The sequence below is a fragment of the Dasypus novemcinctus genome, chromosome 18 (genome assembly GCF_030445035.2).
Source record: "Dasypus novemcinctus isolate mDasNov1 chromosome 18, mDasNov1.1.hap2, whole genome shotgun sequence".
Classification (NCBI taxonomy): domain Eukaryota; kingdom Metazoa; phylum Chordata; class Mammalia; order Cingulata; family Dasypodidae; genus Dasypus; species Dasypus novemcinctus.
The window spans coordinates 40,841,237-40,862,018 of NC_080690.1; the positions used below are offsets into that span (position 1 = coordinate 40,841,237).

Genomic DNA, 20,782 nt, shown 5'->3' on the forward strand with positions numbered 1-20,782 from the left:
CCTTGTTAGGAGCATAAATATTTATGATTGTTCGATCTTCTTGACAAATTGTCCCTTTCACTAAAATATAGTATCCTTCTTTGTCTCTCACAATTGTTTCGCATTTAAAGTCTATTTTGTCTGATATTAATATAGCTACTCCTGCCTTTTTTTGGTTGTTGTTTGCTTGTATGATTGTTTTCCAGCCATTCACTTTCAACCTCCATGAGTCTCTGGGTCTAAGATGTGTCTCTTGTAGGCAGCATATAGATGGGTCGTATTTCCTTATCCAGTGTCCCAGTCTGAATCTTTTGATAGGTGAGTTTAATCCATTGACATTCAGTGTTATTACGTTTAGAGAGTTATTTATGGTAGCCATATTTTGGTTGGATTTGTGTTTGTTATATTTTGTTTGTATTATTTTATTTTCCCCTTCTATTTTTGTCTTTCTTGTTGCTTTTACACTCTCCTCCATCTCTGACTGTCCTGTTTTTTCCTTTCTTCCTGCAGAATTCCCTTAAGAATTTCTTGAAGGGGAGGTTTCTTGTTGATATACTCTTTCAGTTTCTGTTTATCTGTGAATATTTTGAACTCTCCATCATTTTTGAATGCTAGTTTAGCTGGATAGAGTATTCTTGGTTGGAAATTTTTTTCCTTTAGTACCTTGACTATATCATACCACTGCCTTCTTGCCTCCATCGTTTCAGATGAGAAATCAGCACTTAATCTTATGGAGTTTCCCTTGTATGTGATGGTTTTCTTTTCTCTTGCTGCTTTTAGAATTTTTTCTTTGTCTTGAGCATTGGATAATTTGACAAGTATATGTCTTGGGGTGGGCCTGTTGGGGTTTATGACCAGTGGAGTGCGCTGTGCTTCTTGGATATGTACATCTGTCTCTTTCAGTAGATTTGGGAAGTTTTCATTCATTATTTCCTGCAACACTCCTTCTGACCCCTTTCCCTTCTCTTCTCCTTCTGGAATGCCTATAATACGTATGTTTGAGCGTTTTGCGTTATCATTCAGGTCCCTAAGTCCTATCTGGATTTTTTCTACCTTTTTATTGACCGCTTCTACTATCTGTTTGATTTCCAATGCACTGTCTTCCACATCACTAATTCTCTGCTCTGCCTCTTCTAGTCTGCTGATATTTGCTGTAAGTGTATTTTTGATTTCTTGAATTGTGGTGTTCATTTCCATCATATCTGTTATTTTTTTGCGCATGTCTGCAATTTCCCCTCCAAGTGTTGTCTTCACGCTGTTAACCTCTTTCATTACTTCATCAAATTTGTCAGTGATAAATGTTCTGAGATCTTTCATTGCTTGTGCGAAGTCCTGCCCCCCTTCCTGATTTTCAGTTTGTTGATTGGATTCAGCCATGTTTTCCTGATTACTGGTTTGGTTTGTAGATTTTTGTTGCTGTCTTGTCAACATTTTTTCTTGACGGGTTTAATCAGTTCCTTAGCTTCTTTGTCTAGTCTTGGAGATTAATTAGCTGTTGTTTTTGCGTAAGTGTTATATCTTCTCTTTGTCACTTTGTTCGTCTTATTCCAATTTCTTATTGCTAGTTAAGCTCACTTTAAAGGAAATTATTAGTGCTGGGGAAAGGCAATTGTGTAAGCGAGGAAAAAGTGTGAAGTAGTATTGGTGATATATGTTTACAAAGCAACAATATGAGTTCTGGGAGGATGGAGGTTAGATCATGTGAATTGTGTAGAGTTATAGTAGTAGGAAAGTACCTATAATGAGGTAGACGACTGAATATGGGAGGAATGTGGTACGTACTAAGAGGCTATTGTTTTCGTGAGAGAGGGAAAGAGAAAAGAAAGGTAATAGTTTCAGGGACGAATACCAGATGGAAAACTAAACAAAGGTATTAGAAATTAAGAGTTAGACATTTTGTGGATCAAAGAAAGGGAGATGGAATATAGGAGAGATAGCAGATGGTGGAGGATATCAAGTTGTAGGGGAAAGGGGATAGCGTAGATAGGCTAAATCTATTCACAGAGAAATGAGGCAGTGGAGGGTGAGGAAACCCAGCAAATGTGAGGTATTTCCTGTAGGACCTATTGTATTGTTAAGGTAAAATAGTATAAGAAGAATATTGGGGACAAGAAAGAGAGGATTGAAAAAAAAAAAAAAGAACAACAAGAACAACAACAACAAAAAAAAATAAAAAAAAAAACAAAAAAAAAACCAAAGAACAGAAACCCCGCCGCCAGGCTCGGCTGGGCTCAGCTGGGCTCCGGTCCCCCGCTCGCCGCCCGCCGCGGCTCGGCTGGGCTCGGCTGGGCTCGGCTTTCCCGCCCGCCGCCCGGCGCGGCGCAGCGCGGCTCGGCCCTCCCGCTCGCCGCCCAACGCGGCGCGGCTGGGCTCGGCCGAGCTCAGCTGGGCTCCGCCCCTCCGCCCACCGCTGCTCAGCCAGGCTCGGCCGGACTCGGCTTCCCTGGCCGCCGCCCGCCGGGGCTCCGCGCGGTGCTAGCTGCCTCGGCTCCACCTACCCAAGGAGGGAATCCTCCACACGTAGCTGGGATCTCCGTGTATATTTCACAGATGGATCCTCTCTGTTACCTTCCCTCCAAATCGATGTCCAGACACCTCCGGACCAGGAAAAATCCCGAAACAGCCGGTCCCAAAGAGTCTCCGACGCCTCCCAGCCAATTCCCCCCAGGAGCTAGTAACCGGGAAGTTCACTCAGCCGCCATCTTGCCTCCCCCTCCTGAAAAGTCCCAATTTATATCTTATAGACCAGTCCTTTCCGTTACCTTCCCACCAAATCGATGTCCAGACACTTCCTGCCCTGAAAAAATCCTGAAAAAGCCTGGTCCCGGAGAACCTCCAGCGGTGCCCAGCTGCCTCTTCCCAGGAGAGACGGCAAGGCAAGCTCACTCAGCCACCATCTTGCCGGAAGTCCTCGCGTCTTGTTTCTTTGTCCGCTTCTGTTGTCGTCAGCGGCACGGGAAGTGTGGGTGGCGCCATTCCTGGGCAGGCTGCACTTTTCCCTTCACGCTGGGCGGCTCTCCTTACGGGGCGCACTCCTTGCGCGTGGGGCTCCCCCACGCGGGAGACACCCCTGCGTGGCACGGCTCTCCTTGCGCGCATCAGCACTGCGCATGGGCCAGCTCCACACGGGTCAAGGAGGCCCGGGGTTTGAACCGCGGACCTCCCATATGGTAGACGGACACCCTAACCACTGGGCCAAAGTCCGTTTCCCAAAAGCTTTGTTTTTGATACTTTGCCTTCCATCACTGCAATAAGTGTGGCCCTGTATGCAAATTGGCAAGGCAACTACTTCCGTCTTTTCCTCAGTGTCTACGTCCTATCTTTTTCTTTTCTTTTTCTAATTATTAAGCTTATCTTCACAAGAGTTTTAGGTCACAGTAATTCATATATACAATATACAGTACTTGCACATATCCAACATAAACCCTTTTCCCTTCCACAGCAATAATCTTTTTACATATTCATACTGTATTTACTGAAACTGATGTACAGATATTGAGACAATAGCTTTCAAACAAGGTAACATTTGGGTTTACATTGTGGTTTATATTTTAGACTATAAAATTTTCTAAATTTTTAGTTATCTTATGTTTTACAGTATGATTTACATTTTAGCCTATCAGCCCCTATATATTTTTAGTGTAATTTTATATGTCTTATGTCCATTCTTGCGTACTCTTGTGGAACACTTCTCTTGCCCACACAGTTACATTGGTTCCATCTATTCAATACCTCTTTCCCCCTCCCCTTAGGACCCACAGTGACAGTCAATCTTCATTGCTTGGAGGGCCATGTTCAGAGATCCTTGCAACAGTGTTGAGGGCTTGACATGCTCAACTGCCCTAATGCACTGGGAACCACCATATCTCTTGATAGATACAATTCCCTCTATTTGAGGGCATCAGTCCTCCCCAGGATGTGGGTATACCTTCACTCTCATTATATGGGTCTCTATCCAATGATATAACCCACTATGGCAAACCGAGCATTCACATATTCCCTAGGAGCCTGTCCTGTGTCAGATTATCCCCTTTAAGCATCTTAAACAGGTAACCTTCCTTATTATATTTTTGAAAAAGTTTTCTCAGCATTATATTCTCAACCAAATACCTGACAATCTCCTATGTTCATATGTTGCCCCATCCCTAGCCCCCCTAAAGCCCGCAAAGCCCCACCCAAAGGTAACCCTATGCCCCCATTTTATCCCTTGTACAAATACTTACCTCCAGCTTATCATAGATTTTACCCATGTAGGTGTCAGCTTACATCCTTCCTCTACCCCCCAAATTCCTGTAAGCCTATCATCCAGTCACTAGTTCTCTGAGGCAGCTTGGTTTACTTATTTCATACCATTGAGGTCATGTAGTATTTGTCCTTCAGTGTCTTTTGGCAATCATTTATAGTTTTCTGCATACAGTTCTTTATATTGTTGGTAAAATTTATCCCTAGATATTTGATTCTTTTAGTCGCTGTTGTAAATGGAATTTATTTTCTTGATTTCTTATTCAGTTTGCTTGTTACTAGCATATAGAACACTACCGATTTTTGTGTGTTGATCTTGAACTTGGACATTTTGCTGAATTAATTTATTAGTGCTAGCACTTTTGTTGTACATTTTTCGGGATTTTCTATATATAGGATAATGTCATCTGCAAATAGTGAAAGTTCTACTTCTTCCTTTCTGATTTGGATGCTTTTATTTCCTTTTCTTGCCTAACAGCTCTGGCTAAAGCTTCCAGTACAGTATTGAAGAACAGTGGTGACAGTGGGCATCCTTGTTTTCTTCCAGATCTTAGAGGGAAATAGTTTTTAAGCCAAAAGCTGTTATGAGAGACAAGGAAGGTCACTGTTTATTAATAAAAGGGACAATCTACCAAGAAGAAAGAGCAATAAAAATTTTATGCACCTGAGAAATTGCTGTGGCTCAATCAGTTGGGCTCCCTTCTACCATATGGGAGGCCCTGAGTTCGCATCCCAGGGTCTCTTTGTGAAGGCAGGCTCGCCCACATGCCATGGAGTGCTGCCGGCCTGCAAGCACTGCGGTGTGCCACCAGCCCGTAAGTCCCACAGAGATCCGACTCAGCAAGGTGATGCAACAAAAAGGGAGACAAGCAAAAACACAGAAGAGCATGTAGCAAATGGACACAGAGAGCAGACAGCAAGCAAAAAGCCGCAAGGAGGGGGGATAATAAAAAAAAAAAATTATGCACCTAGTGATATTGCCCCAAAATACATGAAGTAAACACTGGCAAAACTGAGGGGAGAAATAGACCTCTCTACAATAATAGTGGGGGACTTCAATATACCACTACCATTAGTAGATAGACCATCAAGACAGAGAATCAGTTAGGAAACAGAGAACTTGAATAATTTTATGGTAAAAGAACTAGACCTAAAAGATACATACAGAACACTGCACTCCAGGACAGCAGGATGTACATTGATGCTTCTCAAGTGCTCATGGATCATTCTCCAGGATTAATCACGTTAGGTCATAGAAGAAGTCTCCATTAAAATGACTGAAATTATACAAAGCACTTTCTCTGACCACAACAGAATGAAACTAGAAATGAAATGATAGACGGAGAACTGGAAAATTCACAAATATATCTAAGTTTAGCAGCACACTCTTAATCAATGGGTCAACAGATATGCAAGAGCAATCAGTAAATATCTCAAGACAAATGAAAAAGAGAACATAACATATCAAAACTTAAGAAATGCAAGAAGGCAATGTTGAGAGTGAAATTTATATCCTTTCTAAATGCCTACATTAAAAAAGAAGAAAGGGCTAAAAGCAAAGACTTTACTGCACACCTGGAGGAACTAGAAAAAGAATAGGAAATTCATCCCAAAGCAAATTGAAGGAAAGAATTAACAAAGATTAGAGCAGAAATAAATGAAATTTAGGTTTCTACATATTCCTGGACTCCTTTAACTGTTTTCCGGAACCCTGAGAAAAGTGTTTCTGCCAATTTTTGCTGGTTGTCCAGTGCTTCTGTGGGGGAATGGAACCCTAAAACATTTCATCCCATCATCATCGGGGCTTTATTTTGGAAATTGGGCTTTGTGGGTTGGATTTCTGTGAATTAATTTCCTGTACCTGATCACTCCTGCCTGATTTGGGAAAGTATCAGGCTTCAGAACTTGCCAAGCTGAGGACCTGTGCTGCCCTTCATCAAAGTCAGGATTACTTCATGTGGCCTGCTCAGCTGGCCAGCTCACAGTAACACCAACTATCTGAAAACTACAGTGATTGGAACTTTCCTGGAGATAGCTTTAGACATCAAAAATTGCAGAATCAGGAATTGTTTATGAACATAAATTCCCTGTTGTGTATTCCTTAGTTTTTGATGTCCTGGAATGAAATTTTCTTCATATAATCTAAATAAAGTAGATTAATATAATCTGAACAAAGTAGATGACTCTTTGTAGGTATAATCAGGTTGCACATACATTTATGGTGTATATATAACATTTCTAGTTGTGTTGATTCATAAGAGTAAGTTCCATAAACTAAGCATGACCAAGCACCTGTTAAATTAACTTTAACTGGTTTGAAGAATGTGGTTCTCAGGCCCATTATTTCTTCCAGTCTCATTTTGTTAGTTTCTTTTTGCAAATGCCCACAGGGCCCTGAAAGAATTAGAGTAAACTGAATGTTGAAAAGTGACACTTGGAAATTGTTTTACCTTAGAGGAGGTTGAGGCTCTTACTAAAGATTCAGATCACATATCCTGTTGTCACATTGTGTTTGTGAGGGAATGGTGCAATAGATAGCTCTCTAGAAGTTGAGGATCACTGCCTATTTTGCTACACAGGAGACATCTGACAACAGAGTGCTTTCCATGTTCTTCACTTCTGGTAAAGGTTTTAATCAATTCACTTTTTTTCCTTAAAATAATGCTTTCTTAAGAATTCTTACAGCAGTTTTTACTGTTTTTGTTAGTTTCTTGGGAATGGCATTGGTTCGCACTGGGAACATGCCTTGAATATGGTATGTATGTAATTGAGGTCAAATCTTGGGCCGACTTTGTAGATTTGATTGCTTTCTCAGTTGTGTGCCTTTTGAAGGCTAGAGTTTTAGAGGGATATATAGGCTTGTCTATAGGCCTGTAGGGAAATACTGATGGGCATTTTTCTCTCATTGAGGAATTGAAACCTTTTTCATGTGTTCTGTAAATATTTATTTAGGGTGCTCTGTGCACTGGCTACTGGGTTTAGTAGAAAGGACACTTTTTTTTTTAATACATACTATTTTGGAATATTTTTAATCTTTCCAAGAAGTTGCAAAAATAATACAAAAATAATAGAGAACTCCAGCACACAAAGTTTACCAGTATTTAACATTTTACCATATTTGTTTTCTCATAAGGCTTCCTGTGGAATAGTTTGCTTGTTGGACCGTTGGGGGTAGAGCGATCCTGATATACAGTGAAGTAGGATTTTCTAGACATGGCTAGTCATGGAAGACATGGAGATTTTGGTTCTGGTTCTAACTGGCAAGTGACTTAACCACTTGAGACTAAATTTTTTATTTTTTTATTTTTTTAAATACTGGGGATTGAACCCAGGGCCTGTGTTTGGGAAGCAGGTGCTCAAACACTGACTACATCTGTTCCTCCACTCAAGACTTACTGATTTTGTGTGCAAAATGAGAGGGCTTGGTCTCTGTGATAGAGGTCTTTAAAGTAAAAACTATCATTCACTCAACACTTTATTCAAAATCATTCCACAATTATCCATTGAATGACTGTGAACAGTGAACAGACAGACAAAAACCACTGCCTCCCAGGTACTTACCTTCCTGCTAGGGATTGGTCAATAAACAAATAAATAAAAAATGGATAGTGTGTGACTGTGACCAGTGCTCTTCAATGCTGTCAAGGTCATCAGAACAAGGCCAGTCTGAGAGGCTGCCATCCAAGAGCACCCTCAGGAAACACTGTAATTTAATATAATGTGGTATCTGGGGTGGGATCCTGGAACAGAAGAAGGACCTTAGGTTAAAACCATATATGGACTTTAGTTAATAATAATGTGTGGGAAACAAAGGCATGTTGTTTCCATGGAAGCAAGTTACTTCTTTGACCACTGAGTCAAGCTGTCCCTTATGATTATCGGTGCGGAGCACAATCTTGGCTGGGTAAGCACACCTGCAGGCAGAACAATACCTATAGAACAGAACAACCTGAGTAACAGGATTTATGAGTATAGTTACTGATTCTTATAATTATAGTTCCAGTAAAGTTTGTTGGGTTTTCATCAATCACTAGTTAATATAGTATGAGGTAAGGGTAATAGGTAACTTGATTTTGTGCCGAATGTCACGTAGGTTAGGGGTATATATACTAGCCCCTCGACTCAATAAACTTGTCTGATGAGCTTGAGAAATCAGTGCTCTCAGATCCCTTGAACCCAATCTCTCTTTGTCTTTCATTCCCGATACCTTGGGTCACCGAACAAGACTCCGACAATAATGTGTCAATATTTTGCATTAATTATGACAAATGGACCATACTAATATAAGATGTTAATAATAGAGAAACTGAGTGTGGGGATTTTGGAACTATCTTAATATGGGTATTATCTGTACAAGTTTTCTCTACAACTAAAGCTGTTCTCTGATGTTGATGAGTGTCATGGGTCAGAGGGATAGGGAGGAGAGGCAAAGGGGAGGGAGGGTCTTACTGTGAAGACGACTTTGGGCAAAGACCTGGATGGTGGGAAAGTGAGCATGCACCCTGTGGGTATCTGAGGACAGTGGAGTTCAAGGCCGTGGGAGAGTGACAGCCAAGGTCCTATGTGGAGAGAACGAGTAGGAGGCATGCTGGCTGCTGTGGAGGTAGGGGGTGAGGTCAGACAAGTGAGAGGCGTGGGTGGTGGGATGGAGGGGCGGTAGAGGAAGTCCTTTGACCTTGACTCTGGGTTACCTGTGGGCAAAGCTGGTTTTGGCCTTCTTCCCTGTGGCAGAGGACACTTCACCATGGCCTGTCTTTCACAGTTAACCTCTTTTTTATTTTTTAAAGATTTATTCTCCCCTCCCCATCGTTGTTCTTCTGTGTCTGCTTGTCTTCTCATTAGGTGGCTCCAGGAACCGATTCTGGAGTGGGAGAGAGGTGCTCAGTCTCTCGCACCACCTCAGCTCCCTGGTCTGCTGCATCTCGTATTGTCTCTCCTCTTTGTCTTTTTATTGAGTCATCTTGCTGTGCCAGCTCTCCAGGCGGGCCAGCACTCCTGTGCGGGCCAGCACTCTTCATGGGCCAGCTTTCTGTTTGGGCCAGCTCACCGCACAGGCCAGCTTGCCTTCACCAGAAGGCCCCGAGAGTTGAACCCTGGACCTCCTATATGGTAGATGGGAGCCCAATCATTTGAGCCACATCTGCTTCACAGTTACCTCTTTTTTTTTTTTTCCTTAAAGATTTATTATTTTTTATTTTTCTCCCCTTCCCTGCCGCTGTCTGCTCTTATGTCCATTCACTGCGGACACTATCCGTTGAGCCAAACCCGCTTCCCCACAGTTACCTCTTGAGGGTATTAGGCATTAGAGCAGTGGTTTGCAAACTACAACCCTGGGGCCAAGTCCTATCACCAGCCTGTCTTTGTACAAACTGTAGAAAGGTGAGCCAGCACCTTCTCCCACCCCCTTTAATGAGGTTATTTCATACATTTGTAATATACTGATACAGTTAGTTTTTGTCTCTATCTGCATTCCATCCTGTTATCCTTTCAACTTCGTAAATGAGTTTTTCTAAGGAGACAGCAGAGATTGAACATGTTGTATCTATTTATTTTTAATCTCATTGTGGTATAGTATACATAACAAAAATCATTTTAACCATTTTAACTGGACCATTCTTTGACATTAAATACATTGACAGTGGAAAGTGGACTTGGCCTGGCCGTTAGGGCATCCGCCTACCACATGGGAGGTCCAGGGTTCAAACCCCGGGCCTCCTTGACCCGTGTGCAGCTGGCCCATGCGCAGTGCTGATGCACGCAAGGAGTGCCGTGCCACGCAGGGGTGTCCCCGCACAGAGGAGCCCCATGTGCAAGGAGTGCACCCCGTAAGGAGAGCCGCCCGGCGCGAAAGAAATTTCAGCCTGCCCAGGAATGGTGCCGCGCACACGGAGAGCTGACTCAACAAGATGATGCAACAAGAAGAAACACAGATTCCCGTGCTGCTGACAACAACAGAAGTGGACAAAGAAGAACATGCAGCAAATAGACACAGAGAACAGACAACCGGGGCGGGGCGCAGAGAGAAATAAAATAAATAAATCTTAAAAATAAATAAATAAATACATTGACAGTAATTGTGTAACTTTCACTATTATTCTTTTTCTGACTATTTTCATTGTCCAAAATGAAGACTCATACTCCTTTAGCAATAACTCCCCATTTCCCCCTTCCCCAACCCCTGGTAACCACTCTTCTGTTTTCTGTCTCTATGACTTTGCTTGTTCTAAGTATGTCTTATAAGAGAAATCATACAATATTTTTCCTTTTGTATTCTGGCTTATTTCACTCAACATGATGTCTTCAAGATTCATCCATAATGTAGCATGCACCTGCACTTTATCATATTGAGCAAATTCCCTTCTGTTCCTACTTTTCTGAGCGTTTTTATTGTGAAAAGGTGTTGGATTTGTCATATGCCTTTTCTACATCAATTGAGATGCTGGTGTCTTTTTTTCTCCTTCATTCTATTAATGAATGTAATACCTTGATTGGTTTTCTAACCTTTTTTTAGAACACTTTTTAAAATTAATAGATCATATAGAATGTTACATTAAAAAAACATGAGAGGTTCCCATATAACCCCCACCCTCTACCCCCATCATTTTTGTAAATTGTATTTTTTTGAAGATACATACATCACAAAAAAGGTCACATTATAAAAAACATAAGAGGTTCCCGTATATACCCCATCCCCCCACCCCTCTCCTCCCACCCCAGCAACCTCCCCAGTCATTGTGGCACTCTCATAGCACTTGGTGAACACGTTTTGAAGCACTGCTGCAACATGTGCATATAATAGTTTACCCTATAGTTCACACGCTCCCCCAGTATATTACGTGGGTTATGGCAGGATATATAAAGTCCATGACCCTGCAATATCATTTAGGACAATTCAAAGTTCCAAAAATACCCCCACATCACATCTCTTCCCTCTCCCTGCCCTCAGCAACTACTGTGGCCACTTTCTCCACCTCAATGCTACAATTTCTTCTGTTACTAGTCACAATAGTTTTGTAGTAGAATATCAGTAAGTCCACTCTAATCCTTATTTTATTCCTCCATTCTGTAGACCCTGGGATGGTGATGTCCATTCCACCTCTAGATCAAGAGGGGGCTTAGATTCCACATGGATGATGGTGGTTTTCTAATGTTGAAACATCCTTGCATCTCCACTTGATGCATGGTTTATAATCCTTTTAATAAACTGTTGTGTTTGGTTTGCCAGTATTTTGTTGAGGAATTTTGCATCTATATTCATAAGGGATATTGGTGCGTAGTATTCATGTGTTGTTTTTATATGGCTTTGATATCAGGGTAATGCTGGCCTTACTCTAAATGAATTTTTAAAAATTTGCATACATTAAGGTTCAATCTGTAAGCTGCAAAGCTCAATGGGTTTTTACAAATGTGTAGTGTTGTGTATCAACCACTACAGTATCATTGAGGATAGTTTCACTCCCCTAAAAAAAACCAAAGTCCTTCTCCTGAAATCCCTGGCAATCACTGATCTTCTCACCATCTCTATAGTTTTGTCTTTTACAGAATGTCATATAGTTGGAATCAGAGAGTATGTAGCCTTTTTAGACTGGATTCTCTAACCAATCAATATGCATCTAAGATTTATCCATGTCTTTTCATGTCTTTTTTTTTTTATTTAAATTTAAATTTAAATTTAAATTTTATTTCTTTCTTTCCTCATCCCGCCCCCACCACCCCGGTTGTCTGATCTCTGTGTCCATTTGCTGTGTGTTCTTCTGTGACTGCTTCTATCCTTATCAGCAGCACCGGGAATCTGTGTTTCTTTTTGTTGTGTCATCTTGCTTCGTCAGCTCTCTGTGTGTGCGCTGCCATTCCTGGGCAGGCTGCACTTTCTTTCACGCTGGGTGGCTTTCTTTACAGGGCCCAATCCTTGTGCGTGGGGCTCCCCCACGCAGGGAACACCCTTGCGTAGCACAGCACTCCTTGTGTGCATGGGCCAACTCCACATGGGTCAAGGAGGGCTGGGGTTTGAACCACTGACCTCCCATGTGGTAGGCGGACGCCCTATCCGTTGGGTCAAGTCCGCTTCCCTCTTTTCATGTCTTGATGGCTTCTTTTTATCACTGAATAATATTCTTTTATGGATATACCACTGTTTGTTAATTTACTTATTGAAGGATATCTTTGTTCCTTCCAATGTTTGATGATTATGGGTAAAGCTGCTATAATCATTCATGTGCAGGTTGTTATGTAAATGTAAGTTTTCATATCAGTTGGGTAAATGCCTAGAAGGGTAATTGCTAGATCACATGGTAAGATTATGCTTAGCTTAGTAGTGACCCGTTTTTTTATTAACATTTTATTTTGAAATAATTTCAAACCTGCAAAAATAATGCAAAACTCATACAGAGAACTCCAGCTAGATACCCAGGACCACCAACGTTTAACATTTTGCCACATTTGCCATATCATTCTATCTATCCATCTATCTATCTCTCTATCTCCTCCCTTTCCCTCCATCTATTTTTCTATTTTCTGAACATTTGAATGGCAGATTGTATATGTCATGCTCCTCGATCACTTAATACTTCCATGTACATATCCTAAGAGCAAGGATATTTACTTTACCTATAGTTATCAAGTTCAAAAATTTAACATTGATATAAAGCTTAGTCTTTAATCCCATATTTTCATATGTCCCAGGAATATCTTTGGGCCTTTTCTCCTCCCTTGTTAGATCCCGTTTAGGACTACATATTGAATGTGTCATTGTCTGCTTAGTTGCTCTTTTTTTTTTTTTAATTGGGGAAACATATACAACTTAAACTATCCCATCTTAGTCACTCCCAAGTATATCATTCAGTTGGGTTAATCATATTCACATTGTTGTGCTACCCTTACCACCATCCATTAGCAGAATGTTACCATCACCCCACAATTAATCCCTATACTCATTATGCATTAACTCCCCCTTTCCTCTCCCTCCTTCCTTATAACTGGTAATAGCCTTTCCATTCTATGAATTTCCATATTCTAGCTATTTCATATAAGTGGAATTATACAATATCTGTGCCTTTGTGTCTGACTTGCTTTACTCAACATGATGTCTTCAAGTTTCATCCAGGTAGCAGAATGTATGAGAGCTTCATTTCTTTTTAAGGCTGAGTAATATTCTGTTGCATATATATTGCATTTTGTTCATCCATTTGTCTGTTGAAGTTTACTTGGATTGCTTCTATCTTCTGGCTATTGTGAATAATTCTGCTATGAACATTGATGTACAAATAACCTTTTAGAATCCTTGCTTTCAATTCTTTGGGTATAAATCTATAACTGGGTTTCCAAGGTCACATATTCGTGTTATGTTTAATTTTTTGAGGAACTGACAAACTGTTTTCCACAGCAGCTGCACCATTTTACATCCTCACCAACAATATGTTAAAGTTCCTATTTCTCTGCATCCTCTCTAACACTTACTTTCCGTTTTTTAAATAATAGCCATTCTAATGGGCGTGAGGTGGTATCTCATTGTGATTTTGCTTTACAGTTCCCTAATAGCTAGTGATGTTATCTTTTCATATGTTCATTGGCCATTTGTGTATCATTTTGGAGAAATGTCCATTCCAGTCCTTTGTCCATTTTTAAATTAGGTTGTCGTTTTTTGTTGAGTTGTCAACCACTGCGTTTTAGACAATTATGGAAGAAACCTGTGACATCTCTGTTGGTTTGAGTCCCTTTCTATTTCTGGAGCCTTAGTTGAAATTTCTCCAGAGGAGTGTTAAAATTCAAATTGTTTGCAGTGAAATTTGAAATTATGATAGAACTTCTAAGAGTAGATTTTTAAAAGTCTTTTTAATTTTAAAATTTATCCCCAGTGGGTTCTACCCTGAGAACTTAATAGATTGACTGTCTAATAAGTTGAGGTAATTGAGATACAATAGTAAAAAGTTTAAAATAATCGAATTAGCATTCCTGTAGTCTTTGGCTGGCATATACATTTAGAAAGCTCTAAATTTGAAATTATGATTTAAGCGTTTTGGTGGACTTTCTGTCAATACATAAGGTTCTCTCCATGTAAAGACAAAAGAATGTAAATTATTTTTTACCAGCTCAACAATTTGAACCACACTGAAATCCATTGATATTAATTGAAGGAAAAACCAGAAACAGCGAAGAACCTTGGCTTTCTTCAATATTTGTTGTATAAATATTGTAATGTTGATATTTATGTATAATAATGCGCTGCGGATACTTAAAATGTAGTTTGACTCTTGACATACTGATGTTGGACCATGACTGGAATTAAGATAAGGAAGACATGTATCACACCCCTTAATCCGTCCCCCATCCCCAGGCAGTAGCTGATCTGTCTCTGTATATTAGTTTGTATTTTCTAGAATTCTGTATAAGTGGAACCCTATGGTATGTACTCTATTTTAGAGATAGGTTCTGGCTTCTTTCACTGTAATCATTTTGATATTTATCCATGTTGCTGGGTAGAACGGCACTTCATTTCTTTATTGCTAAGTAGTATTCCATTGTATACCTTAATTTGTTTTTCTGTTCACCTGTTGGTGGACATTTGGTTTGTTTCCAGGTTTTGGCTATTGCAAATGGAGCTTCTGTGAATATTTGGGATTTTGTGTGTACATCAGCTTTCATTTTTAAAAACAGTGAATAGGAGTGGAATGGTTGGGTGTATGTTAGGTATATGTTTTACTTTTGAAGAAACTGCTAAACTCTTTTGCAATGTGATTAAGCAACTTTCTGGGAACTCTCTTGGGTATGAGAGTTCCAGGTCCTCCACATCAGCTTAAGGCTTGAATTTTAATTGTTCTTGCTTAGGTAGTCCATCAGATGTGTGTTGGAAGGCTCACTACCTGATTTAACATGGGTAGGAGAGGTGTAGCAGGCATTTCATTCTGTAGCCTCCCTCATATTCTTTATATATTCTTCAATGAAAAGATTTTATGCCTTTGTTAATTTTCTTCCCATAAAAACTTGAGTGGTTTATTATTTTTATTGTTCTTACTCATTTGTCTCTCTTTCTTTCTTCTCCTAATTCCTGTACCTGTGGATCTCCTAGGTTTCTGGGATATGAGGTAGTAGAAAGAGCCTGGGTTTTAGAGTCACATGCGTCTGGGTTTGAAGTCGGGCTTCACAGCTTAGCTGTGCGGCAAGTCATGTGACCTGAGTGTGTGTGTGTGCGTGTGCGTGTGCATGCATGTGCATGGGCAGGTCTGGGAGGATGGGATGGAGTTATTACCCACCTTATATCATTCTTATAAGGCTTAAATATAATGTATTGAAAACATCTGGCATTATTCTGGGATAATATAATCAATCCCCAAAATAGATTTGTAATTATGAGTTTCATTTTCTGTTTGACACTGGTTTCTATTTTCTGTTTTCTATTTGACATCCTACTACCCACTGTAACTAGGAGAACAGATTTTAATGGGTGCTTCTAGTTAGAGGAAGCCACAGAGAATATGGCACAATACAGTGGCGTTGCCAGGGCTCAGGTGACCTTGCAATGTTCAGGAATGCACAGGCCTTGACTCAGCCAACGGCACTCTACTGGGGATGTATCTTGGGCATGTCTTTATGGACTAACATAAAGGCAATTCCTGCCCAAATTATAATTCCTCTAGGCAGCCCATTAAGGAATCCCCAGCTGCCAGTTTCCTTAGGAGGAGAGCAGCAGTGCATCGTGGCTTCCAGGGCTGTTTCTCAGCTTCAGGGATCCTAGTTGGTGTGTGCTGCCTTCCTTTCTCAGAATGGACAGCAAGAATGCTGCTTTTGGCCTGCGGAATCGTTCGTCCAGCTGACTGAGGTGCATCAAGAGTTCACAAGCCCGCCCTTCTCATGGAGAAGTGGGAAGTTAATCACTGATGGCTGGGCCAGACAGCGCCTTTGATGTCTCAGGGATTTGAAAGGTTGTCCTTAAGTGAGTTATGCGTGGTCAGGTGACTGATGTTAGTGTGGTCAGGCATGCTGGGAGGGAAACGGAAGAGTGAGGTGGCCTGTGTGCATGTTGGGAGGCGTGGGGTTCGTTTTTGCCAGGTAGGGGTGTTGTGAGGCCTGCTCTCCTCTGCCCAACCGCTGGGTTCCAGGGACCCTGCAGCGTCTCTCCTTCAAGCCGGCCGGCTTTCTTGGCATCATTCGGGTTAGTTGCTAGGAAGCCGAATAAGGCAAATGCAACTTCCTTTTGACTTCCTCACATTGAACCATCTGCTTATTCCTTCTCACGGCCTTCAAACTTGGCTAGGATTATCAAGGAAAGGGCCGAGGGGAGCATCTGCTCCTTATTCTTCTTGGAAATGGAATGCTTTCTAATAACTTTAACCCTCTCAGGCCAAACTCATAGTAGTTCCTCTTCTTTAGCTCTTTGTTTCTGTCAGCTAACAATTTGGAGAAAGCATTTTCTTCTCAGGTTTTGCTCCTTTTTTTTTTTTTTTTTTTTTAGATTAGGTTTACTTTAGTCACATAACTCTTAGAGGAGGATATCCATGTGTGTCAAAAATGTATTATGCATGTAAATATTTATAACAATGATCCTAATGAAGGATGTTTCTTATTCGGAACAGACACACAAATCTTAGGAATTTCCTTTCCTAGACTCCATTGTGGAGTCAAGGTCAAGTAGGTTTAAAGTGGCAAATAATCCACGAAAATTTACAGTGATGTTCATGGAGCATTTATCAAATAGAAGCTTTAAAAATACAACCAGTGTTTGCTTTTTATAACCACCAATCATCCCCCGCATTACATGCATACTTTTAGGTTTAGTTCAATTCAGTAGCACACTGCAGGTTCATTATATTAAAGCCTTTTTTTTTTTCTGTATGTGAGCCTCTAATGTTGTGTTCCTGTGTCAGAGCTGTGACTTCAGTTCTCAACTAAGCAGAAGCACTTGAACCAACTAGACTGCTTCTGAAAAAAATCTTCAGAAAGGCTATTGTTCAAGTTTTAAAAATCCAATTTAACTGAAGATTTAATCACCTTTGAGTATACCAGAACTGTGGAGACTAATGTATGGACTATGGGAAATAATTTCTTCTTAAGTGTAATTTTGTCTTTGTTGTTGTTGTTTTTTTAAAGCAGTAAGCCATATAAGCCTTCTTTGCCGACTTCTTATTCTCCCCAAGGGGGCTACTTAAAGGAGGGTGAAGACATGCGAAGGTAAAATTTTATTGTTGTGGCTCAATTTGCTAAAAGCTTTAGAAGTAATTTGGATGTGTTCTTACTGTGCAGGCTTATGTGTTTGTTAAAATAGATGTTATTAATATTTGCCTTTCTGGAAGTCCCTCAGGTCAACTTGGTCATATTAAACCGTTCTGCCTTATTTTTACCCTACTTTTGTCATTAGGATGATGGTAACTAAACACACCTGTGGCCTGAATGGACTTGACACCCAGGCCTTCTCTTTTGGGTGTTCTTCAGTCACCTCTGGGTGGCTTATCCGTTTTGTGGGTGACTATATAGCAGGCCCTTGACTCCCTTTGTCCACACCTCCATAGCACATTTGTGCTGCTACCATCAACCTTGGGTATATGCTGAAAAACTGCAGATTTATTAGGAGACAACTATAAATATGTCAGTGGAAAAAATGCTTATTTTTACCCAAGTAATGGATGAATAGATATAAGAGCATCTGATAATAAAAAGTGAAGATCCCTTTTCACAGCTCTGCCTTTTTTTCCCCTTGTTTTTAGCTTAAATGGTGCACACTTGGTGTGTTGTCCCAGAACTTGAGTCTTTCACCTAATGATATTTCTTGGAGGATTATTAATCCTCATTGTTTTTAACAGCTGTGTGCTTTTCCAAAGTATGTAAATCACTTCTGAAGGCTACTTTATTTAGCTTATGCTGTCTTTCACATTCAGTAGTGGAGGTCTTCTAAGTAGCCAAATAGGCAAATGAACGTGGCAGTTCAGGATTCTTGCCTTAGATTTGTCTCTGTAGTTTTGGTAAAAACAGATTTCCTTGAACTCTATTTGAATTGATTTATATATATATGAACATTGACAGGGCCTTTCTCTTGCCTGCATTAAAGATGAGATTTGTGTCAGATTAGATTAATAATTCAAAATTGAAAAATGCTTTCATCAACTGCAGAAGCATTTGGAAGTATAAACTTCAGGAGTGAGTGCTAATGGAGGCTAGTGTCTCTCAGGTAACATTTCCTGCAAATGAACCCTAGAGTGCCCACAGTGATCTTCTGGAGGAGAGATTTTCCTAGCCCTGGTGTAAAAGAAACCTGAAGGCCAAGATGGCTCATCATGGCTAGCATTCATTGAGGGCCTGCTCTGTGTCAGGCACCATTCTAAAGGCTTCATCTCTGTATTAGCCAAAGGAGTGTTGATGCAAAGTAGCAGAAATCTGCTGGCTTTCATAAAGGGTATTTATTAATTTTGGGGGTAGAAGCTTACAGTCACAAGGCCATAAAGCATAAATTACTTACCTCACCAAAGTCTGTTGCCACATGTTGGAGCAAGATGGCTGCCAGTCTCTGTAAGGAAGGGTTCAGCCTTCCTCTTAAAGCTCTGTGGTCCCAGCTTCTTCCAATATCAGCTGTAGCCTGGGATAATTCTCATCCCTCCCTGGGGCTTGTTTCTCTCCAGCTTCACTGTGCTGCTCTTTCCACAAGGCCAGCTGTAGACTGTCAGGCTAACGGCTTGTCTGTCTTCCCAGGGCCGCTACTGCTTCTGCTTCTCTGGGTTTACTTACCCAGGCTCCAGCTTGAAACTCCAACCTCCGCTCTCTGTGGTGCGGTTTCTCTGTGAAACGTCCTATTGACGTGGCCCAATCAAAGCTGTAATCATTATTTAATCAAGTAAAGTGAAACTTCTGAATCCAGCAAATCTAATATGCCCAGAGGAACAAACCAGTTTACAAACATAATCCAGTATCTATTTTTGGAAATCATAAATAATGCCAAACTGCTACAACCTCTGTTAACTCACTTAATGCTCATAAAGGTGCTAAGATATCCTCATTTTATAGGTGAGCAAACAGGCATAGAGACATTAAGGAACCCATTGAAAGTTACCCAGGGAAGCAGATGTGGCTCAAGTGATTGAGCTCCTGCCTACCACATGGGAGATCCTGGGTTTGGTTTCTGGTGCCTCATGGAGAAGATGAGCAAAACAGTGAGCTGGTGCAATGGGCCGGTGCGGCAAGCTGATGCAACAAGATGTCGCAGCAAGGAGACACAACAAAGCAGGGAGTGGAGTTGGCTCAAACTATTGAGCGCCTCCCTCTGACATGGGAGGTTCCAGGTTTGGTTCCCAGTGCCTTATAAAGAGAAGATGAGCAGACATAGAGAACAGACAGTTAGCACAAGTAGCAGCGGTTGGGGGGGGGGGGCGGGAATAAATAAAAATAAATCTTAACAAAAAAACCCCAAAAGCACACACACACAAAAGAAAAAAAGGAAAAAGAAAAAAAATCTTTATAAAAAAAGAAAAGAAAGTAAATTACCCAGCTCATAAGTGACAGAACTGGGATTCAAACCCAGGCAGTTGCCATTTCAACATTATACTGCTTATCCCCTGACGACTGGTACATTTGGGGCAGGACAGAATGTTTAGACTGTCTTTCTTTGGTTAACATGCTGACAATTACTGTTCTTCTGTAAGACAGCAGGTTTGTGTTAGATTTGTGTTAGGATTTGTAGGGAATTTAAAATCTAGAGGGACTGCACAACTGCTGGGTATGATGTTGGGATATTAAAGATGTAAATTTGGCTTGGGATCCATCATTGAACAACCAGGTACTCGCGTCCAAGGTGCCTTCCAATTCCCTCTAATTACACAGGGGTGGGGGAAGCTATGTACTGGTTATTTATGTACCACTGAATTGGGAAAGGAAGTGCATAAAGTTGGAGGGAAAGGCATCTAGAACAAAATGTTGAGGAAAGCAGGTAGCTTAAAGGATGACCTCTAGAATCAATGGCCAGTGTTTGTCAAAGGCAGCAAAGATAAAGCCTCCTTGGATGAGGGAGACATTCTTGCATAGCTCAGGATTCTTACGGCAGTAGGGGGAGGTATGGACTCAGGCAAAAGCTTTGCAAATACAAGTCTGGAGCTGCAGCTCTGCTGTCAGGAAGTTGGATGTGGACAAGAACCTGAATAAAAATTGTAAAGGGGGAAAGAACAGGGATTGACGCTTTGTTGGCAGCTTGCTGAATAGTCATAGTTTGAGTCTATTCCATGGCCATTTTGCCCCGCAGCGTAATGTCTCTTGTGAGAAAACAGCTAATTGTTGCCTGCCTCGTTGGTTCCCTCCCTAGCAGGACATTCCTTATGGACAGAAACATTGGTGTTTGGATGCTGAGGAGCTGCAGTAAAAATGCCTGATTTAGGACACATCATGCATCTAATTCCCCCTTTCCTCTGTTAAATCACAGCAAAGGGGACTACTTAGATGGCTAATAGATTACCCAGCATCTGTGCACTATTTTGCATGCTTTTAGAAAGAGAAAATTGCTCACAGGAGCTTTAGGGTGTTTAGGAGTAAAGTGAGCAGATCTCACAGATTAATTTTTTACCTATATCCAACGAAGACCTTCAGAGTT

At 41.0% G+C, this 20,782-nt stretch overlaps 1 protein-coding gene across 10 annotated transcripts in view; it reads left to right on the forward strand.

Annotated features, from left to right (window-relative positions):
* LOC101424228 (nuclear receptor coactivator 5-like) overlaps positions 1–20,782 on the forward strand; it is an 80,681-nt gene that overhangs the window by 39,522 nt on the left and 20,377 nt on the right. For 6 of the 10 annotated variants that reach the window (XR_009181567.1, XM_023584632.3, XM_023584629.2 and 3 more), the window contains one exon: positions 17,305–17,385. The exons of 1 other annotated variant lie outside the window; for it this stretch is intronic. Coding sequence is in view for 8 of the 9 variants with exons in the window: in XM_023584632.3 (XP_023440400.1) it covers positions 17,305–17,385 (81 nt within the window). In the remaining variant the exon portion in view is untranslated. Of the gene's footprint in view, positions 1–16,072; positions 16,151–17,304; positions 17,386–20,782 lie in introns of those variants that run through there. 3 more of the 10 variants (XM_023584635.2, XM_058280046.2, XM_023584644.3) reach the window with 2 other exon arrangements.